The sequence below is a fragment of the Coffea eugenioides genome, unplaced genomic scaffold (genome assembly GCF_003713205.1).
Source record: "Coffea eugenioides isolate CCC68of unplaced genomic scaffold, Ceug_1.0 ScVebR1_2055;HRSCAF=3016, whole genome shotgun sequence".
Lineage (NCBI taxonomy): Eukaryota > Viridiplantae > Streptophyta > Magnoliopsida > Gentianales > Rubiaceae > Coffea > Coffea eugenioides.
The window spans coordinates 5644-13427 of NW_020862508.1; the positions used below are offsets into that span (position 1 = coordinate 5644).

The 7784-nt window shown below is 54.5% G+C and overlaps 1 protein-coding gene across 1 annotated transcript; it reads left to right on the plus strand.

The window, feature by feature from the left end:
• The first annotated feature begins 1420 nt into the window (after positions 1–1420).
• On the plus strand, positions 1421–6868 carry LOC113756198. Its single transcript, XM_027299963.1, has one exon. The coding sequence runs from the start codon at positions 1421–1423 to the stop codon at positions 6866–6868; it is 5448 nt and encodes a 1815-aa protein (XP_027155764.1).
• The last annotated feature ends 916 nt before the right edge of the window (positions 6869–7784 follow it).

Here is a 7784-nt window from a genome sequence, read left to right on the forward strand (position 1 = left end):
TCACATTGAGAGTTAGGACTGAGGCCCAGCAGTCAGTCCGCATGCAAACAACCATGAGAAGGCATCATCATCATCATTACCGGCTGGGAAATGGTCTGCGACAAAGATAACGAATCTCCATTATTTATATTCCAACCCCATTACTGTACTGCAAATTATCTGGAATTATGCAACTCGTCGTCAACTTTGTCGCCGTTGTTCATTTTTTATTAGTTACTATTATATTCCTAGACTAGACTGGAGATGCGCCTGGCCTGAGATGAGGTCGTCCCTTTCTCAATAACATATTATTATTTGTAGAAAGCAATGCAGATGTAGAGTTGTAGACCTTTCCCTCGAGAAAAAAAACAAATAAAGTTGCGCCAACTTTGAGTTCTGGGACTCTACCAAGTTGACTTGAGACTTGAGAGTGCAGAGTACAAGTAGAGCTAAGGACGATTGTTTTTACCACTGCATTATAAAAGTGCAACAGCTTCATCATCAAGAACTTCGTCCTGGTTTCAAAGTTACCATCTGTTTCAATTTTGCAATCTGATCTATGTTTGACTTCAGTCATTCTAACAACTCTTTTACCTACTCCAAGAATAAGGCAACGTGAGAATAATACGTTCTCACGAAAAGAATCTCCTCACTCTCTCAGCGTCAGTGTGTGTTGTGCGTGAAAAGTTCCTCCGGAAGGAATCCGAACAACCACAAAGTTCTTTAGAAGATACATTCCAAGTCATTTTAAACTGTTGTGATCACTTAACTTGATAAGGTTATAGAAGACTTGTTTAACTGACATACTATACTGAGGATGCTCACCTCGGCCGCCCCGCATGTCCGAGGTGACCTCACCTCGTCCGACATCAGAGCTCACCCGTGCCTCGGGCATATCCCTTAAGCTCGGCCGGATCCCTAGTCTACCGTGTAGGTGACCTCGGCACCTCCACCTCAGCTGCACGCGGATGAGGCAAGTCACCTGACATCATCCGGGATCAGTGCTTTATCTGAAAAGCACTGTCGCACTTAATGACTACTGCAAAGGACTCCTCGTCACCCTGTCCAGGCGGCTACAGTGTCAGAGTCAGGCCCCCTGACAGGGAACAGAGCCGTAATGGCAGGGCATGGGTCCCACCGACATAAGACCTCCGTCCTGCCCTCCACTCTCGCTCTATAAATACCCCACACACTCCAACAAGTAAGCATACACTGTTCATTTGCTCATACTCTAGCATATTTCTCGTTCTCATACTAACTTGATCGTCGGAGTGATCCCAGGGGAGAAGCCCCGCCATTCACTTCGGACAAGGAGGTTGACTTCGGATCCAGGAGTTCACCTCACCTCATCTCAGAGAGGACTGATTCAGGTCGGTTCAGCTACCAACCAAAAATCGCCTCTTCAATTGGCGCCGTCTGTGGGAACGAGATAGCTATTAAAATGAGATCCACGCGCTCCAGAAGCGGAAGAGTTCCCTCAACTGGGGCTGGGCAGACCTCGGGTGCCCAGCAAGACCGCATATCTGAAGAGCCAGGGTCCCAAAGGACCCAGCCCAACAATGAGGACGCCATCGCCAAGATGGCCGAGTTTGTATCAGACAACCCTAACATTTTTGAGGAGCTAGGAAGGTACCTCAAAAGGCAGGGAAAAGAAAAAGCCGAGTCTTCCAAGAGGAGACCGACGAAGTCCCCTGAAGTGCCCTCAGGCGAGGACTCCGAAGATGGGCGTCTATCTCGGAGCACCTCCAGGCGAGTCTCATCCAAGGCAACCTCCAAGATTGCCTCCATCTCCCGAGCGTTTTCTCGGGGACTACTGGGAAAACGAGCCGAGGACCCACCTCGGCGCCCCGGGGGCCTAGCTACTGACTACATGAGGGCTCCGCCCTTCACTGATGACATCAATGGGGAGATGGTGCCCCCAAACTTTAAGCTTCCAAATTTGCACACCTACGACGGCCGAGGTGACCCCGAGGATCACCTCCGCGCCTTCATCTCCGCATTCCGACTCTACTGCGTCCCCGACGCCGTGATCTGTCGGGCTTTCCCCATCTTCCTGCACGGGACCGCCCGGAAGTGGTTCTGGAGTTTAGAACCGGGGAGCATTTCCTCCCTGGATGAGCTGATAGACCGGTTCATCCACCGCTTTGTGTCGTCTCGACCAATAACAAAGACTTCAGCTTACCTCTTGAACCTGCAACAGGGTCAGGGCGAGTCACTTCGCTCGTACGCCCAAAGGTTCAACGAGGAGAATGTACAGATACCTGACCAGAACGAGCAAGTAACTATTGCTGCCTTCACCAACGGGTTAGTAGCAGGGATCTTTAACACCGAAATCCATCGGCAGTACCCCCGTACACTCCGGGAGCTCTGGGAAAGAGTGGACCAGGGAATCCGAAGTGAAGATGTAAATCGCATGAAGCGAGAAGCCCAAGCATCTCGTACGGGGCAAGATCCCCGGAGGAGGAAAGACACTGGCCGAGGTGAACCAGGCCCAAGTGGCACTTCAAACCAACCCCGAGACCGCCGAAGTGTCTTCGACCGGATCGTGAAAGGCAGATCGTCCACCTCGGACGCCGAGCTGACGCCCCTCAATTCGAGCCGGACCCACGTCCTGGCTGTGATGAGGCAGAATCACCTCGGCCGCAACCCTCCCGAAATTCCGGGGAGGAGAGATAAGAGGAACTCGAACCTCTACTGTGCCTACCACCGTGATGTAGGGCACGAGACTGAAGACTGCAATGACCTGAAGCGGGAAATCGAAAATTTGATCCGGCAGGGATACCTGAAGCAATTCGTCCGCAAGGATGGAGGCTTCAACCGAAGCGTCTCCCACCGGGAGAACCGAGGCCCCCGCCGAGACGACCGACGGGACACGAACATGCATTGTCGAGGTCCCGAAGACCGTAGGGAGGACAAGCAGCCCCCACGCGATGGCTCACCGGGCTACGGCCCAAACATAGCCGGGGTGATCAACACCATCGCGGGAGGACCAACGGGAGGAGACAGCCAGAACTCCCGGAAGCGGACCTACCGCCAGGCCGAGATGGAGGTGGCCGAGCCGAGCTCTCGGCTGTCCGAGGTCATCACCTACGGTCCCGCTGACCCCGTTCCTGCGGCCTCCAGCAATCATGAAGCTCTTGTGATTGAAGTCCTCACCAACAACTACGTAGTCAAAAAGGTCTACGTAGACCCCGGAAGCTCGGTAGACGTCTTGTACTACCGGACTTTCGAAAGTTTGAAGCTGACAAGGGAGCAACTCACTCCTGTCAGAACTCCCCTCGTGGGATTCGGGGGACACGTCGTCCACCCGGAAGGCATGTTGACCCTGGTGGTAACAATCGGGCGTCATCCACGCTGCCGAACTGTGCCTGTCAGTTTTGCAGTGGTCAAAGCAGACTCCCCCTACAATATGCTGATAGGCCGGCCCACGCTCAATGCCTTGAGAGCCGTATACTCCACCTACCACCTGAGCTTTAAATTCCCAACATCTGCGGGGGTGGCCGAGGTAAGCAGCGATGTGGGCGCCGCCCGGGAGTGCTACCTCGCCACCATTCAAGCAGCAGTCACCCCCCGGCCCTCACCGAGGTCAGAAGAAAAGAGGCCAGCGGTCCTCTCCATAGACTGCATCGACCCTCAGAAGGCAGAAGAGCCCAACAGGCTGGAGCCCGGGGATGAAGTGGAACTGGTGGTAGTGGATGAAGCGAAACCTGACCAAGTGGTCCAGGTAGGGGCGGGACTCCCCCCACCCCTGAAAGAAGAAATGATCTCCCTGATCAAAGACCACCGAGACGTCTTCGCGTGGTCCGCGGATGAAGTGGTCGGAGTGCCACCCGAGCTCATGACTCACCAACTCAACGTTGACCCGCAGGCCCGACCTGTGCGACAGAAACGAAGGCACTTCGGCCCCGAACGTAGCCAAGCCATATCGGATGAGGTCGACAAGCTCTTGCCGGCCAAGATGATCCACGAGGTCCAATATCCCACCTGGCTGTCCAATCCAGTCATGGTAAAAAAGGACACCGGGGGATGGAGAATGTGTGTTGACTTCACCGACCTCAACAAGGCCTGCCCCAAAGATTGCTATCCTCTGCCAAGGATAGACGCCCTCGTCGACGCGGCGATGGGGTATGAAATCCTCTGCTTCCTAGATGCCTTCAAAGGGTATCATCAAATAGGAATGAGTGAGGAGGACCAAGAGAAAACGGCGTTCTACACCGACCGAGGTACTTATTGTTACACTACCATGCCCTTCGGGCTAAAGAACGCCGGGGCGACCTACCAAAGGCTGATCAACCGACTCTTCCAGAATCAGATCGGCCGCAATGTGGAGGCCTATGTGGATGACATCCTCGTTAAAAGCCTCACCACTTCATCCTTTCTGTCAGACGTGAGGGAAGTCTTTGGTGTCCTGCGAGACTCGAGGATGAAGCTGAATCCCAAGAAGTGCGTCTTCGGCGTCACCTCGGGAAAATTCTTGGGGTATCTGGTTTCCCACCGGGGAATCGAGGCCAACCCCGACAAGGTGAAAGCCATTCATGACATGTCTCCACCCCGGAACATCCGAGAAGTCCAACGGCTGAATGGACGCCTGGCCGCGCTGAATCGCTTCCTGTCCCAATCAGCTGAGAAAGCTCTGCCTTTCTTTAAGGTGCTGAAAAATGCTGACCAGTTCGCCTGGACTGAGGAGTGTCAGGCTGCTTTCGACCAGCTGAAGCAGTACTTGCATCACCTACCAACTCTCGCTTCACCTCGGCCCGAGGAGAAGCTCTACCTCTACCTCTCCGCAGCCGACGAGGCTGTCAGCGCTGTGCTCATCCGAGATGAGGGCACCCAAGTGCCGGTCTACTACGTCAGCCGAGCCCTCCGCGGGCCGGAGACCCGATACACGCAAGTGGAAAAACTTGTGCTGGGGCTCGTCCACGCAGCTCGGCGGTTGAAACCCTACTTCTTAGCCCATCCCATCTCGGTCAGGACCGACCAGCCCATTCGGCAAATATTGGTGCGACCCGAAGCTTCTGGTCGCCTCACCAAGTGGGCTGTCGAATTGGGAGAATATGACTTGTCCTACGAGCCACGCACCGCCATAAAAGCTCAAGCTTTAGCTGACTTCCTTGCTGAGCTCACCTTCACGGAAGGTCCGGAGTCCACTTCAGCCTTACCCGAGGTGTCCACCTCATCCCTGTGGACATTGTATGTCGATGGATCCTCTAATGGAGACGGCTGCGGAGCCGGACTGCTCCTGGAAGGACCTCAGGGGGAGGTTTGCTCTTACGCCCTCCGCTTTGACTTCCCGGCCACCAACAATGAAGCCGAGTACGAGGCTCTAATCGCTGGACTCCAGCTAGCCCGCAAGCTCGGCGCCCAGCAAATCCACGTCCGCAGTGACTCCCAGCTCGTGGTACGCCAAGTTATTGGTGAGTACGAGGCCAAGGATGAGACCATGCAACGGTACCTCTCCAAAGTTCACCAACTCACCGCGTACTTCAAGTCATTCGAAATCCAAAGGATCCCTCGGTCCCAGAATAAGCGAGCCGACGCCTTATCCCGGCTGGCTTCCACTTCATTCTCTGACCTCAGCAAAACCGTCTTGGTGGAGGTCCTGAGTGAACCAGGGTACGTGGAAGAGGTGGCCTGCCCCGTGCACTCTGAAGAAACTTGGATGACCCCGTTCATCCTTTTCTTGGGTCAAGGAGTCCTTCCCGAAGACCGAGCTGAAGCAAGGAAGATACAACGCAAAGCCGCTCGGTATGCACTCCGCGATGGAGAACTATATAAGCGCTCCTACCTCGGCCCATGGTTGAGGTGTGTCACCCCCGAGGCAGGACGCGAGGTCCCCCACGAGATCCACGAGGGCCTATGTGGGGCTCACATCGGCCACAGGATGCTAGCTAAGAAAGCTATGCTCCTGGGATATTTCTGGCCATCACTTCGGCAAGACTCCCAGGACCTCGTTCTCGGCTGCCCTTCCTGCCAAGTCCACGCACCCGAGCACCACCAGCCTTCAAACTTCATGGTCCCCATCACTTCACCCTGGCCGTTTGAGCAATGGGGGACAGACATCATAGGTCCCTTCCCCAAAGCCGTCGGGGGTTATACATTCTTAGTAACCGCTGTGGATTACTTCACCAAGTGGGTCGAGGCCGAGCCACTTCGGACCATCTCAGGGCTGGCCATTCAAAAATTCTTTTGGAAGTGCATTATCTGCCGCTTCGGCATACCTCGGGTCATCATCTCGGACAATGGGAGACAGTTTGCCGAGAACCCGTTCAAGACTTGGTGCGAGAACCTCGGCATCAAACAACACTTCACTTCGGTAGGCCACCCCCAGGCCAATGGTCAAGCAGAAAACTTCAACCGGACTCTTCTACATGGTCTCAGGACCCGACTACACCGAGTTGGGTCATCTTGGGTGGAGGAACTCCCCAGTGTCCTGTGGTCGTATCGGACCACGCCGAGGTCAGCGACGCGAGAGACCCCATTCTCCCTGACCTACGGCGCCGAGGCGGTCATCCCGGCTGAGATCCTTACCCCCAGCCCTCGGCTGGCAGCCTATGCCGCCGAGGTGAACGACGAAGAGAGGCAGCTGGACCTCGACCTCGTCGAAGAACGAAGGAATCTCGCCTCAGCCCGGATAGCTTCTTACAAGAACACACTGGCACACTACTACAATGCCCGCGTGAGACATCGTAGATTCCAACCTGGAGACTTGGTTCTTAGAAAAAACTCAGTCAGCCGAGCTGAACCGCAAGGGAAATTATGCCCGAAATGGGAAGGCCCTTACCGAGTTGTGGAATCTGACGCTAAGGGGTATTGTAAACTGAGTTACCGAGATGGCTCATTAGTGCCGAGGTCTTGGCACGCCGAGAACCTCAGATTGTATTACGCCTGAATTTTTAATCAAGTAATGACTTCAGTTATTATGTTATTCTTCAATATCGTTGTTACGCTATTAAAAAATAAGGGGGACAAGCAAGGGATGAAGTCAAAGCAAGAAATTAAAGCACTGAGACGAGAAGAAATATGCTTTCATTCAATAAGAAAGAGCGTTACAAAAGTACAAGGCCGAGGTCCGAATGCTACTAAGCACTCTCCACCTCGGCCACCCCCTTAAAGCCGCAAGCCTAGACCCCCGTCTCGGCTCCATCCCCGGTCTTGGCTCCCTCCTGGGCATCCTTCTCTTCGGCCTCCTTGGGGTGAACTTCATCTCCATGCTCTTTGCCGACGTCCCCTCCGGCTTCGTCTCCCTCAGCGTCCTCTCCTCCAGCTTCTTCCACTTCCACGTCCTCGAACACTTCGTCGAGTTCGGACAGCCACTTGTTGAACTCGACCTGGACTTCGGCCAAATTCCTTCCTGCCTGAATGCCTTCGGCCATCCGATCGCATAACTCCTTGGAGTCCTCATTGTAGCTGGTATGGTTTTTTAAGGACTCCAAGGCCTCGGAGGAGAGGTGAGCTGCGGCCTCGTCAACGGCCGATGTGAAACCAAACATGAAGTTAGGCGTAAGTAGTTGGCCGAGGTCCTTGATGAAGGCCTCGGACTTCCGAAAAGCGTCTACGGCCGAGGCTCCGGCACCCTCGAGAGCTTGCTCGTGGGACGCCTTCACCTCGTCCCCCCTCTTCTGCTCCTCTTCGAGGGCCGATCGGAGACTGTTGATAGTAGCCGCGGCCTCCTCATCCTTCACCTCGGCCTCCTTAAGCCGCCTTTCAAGCTCGGCCTTCTCAGACTCGGACACCAACAGTTTTTTCTCCAACTTGGAGATTTGATTCTGCAACTTGCCGGTGTCCTGCTCCTCGACTAGAGCACA

Excerpts from the sequence above, each read along its gene's own strand:
- LOC113756198 (XM_027299963.1), top strand. The coding sequence starts at position 1,421 with ATGAGATCCACGCGCTCCAGAAGCGGAAGAGTTCCCTCAACTGGGGCT.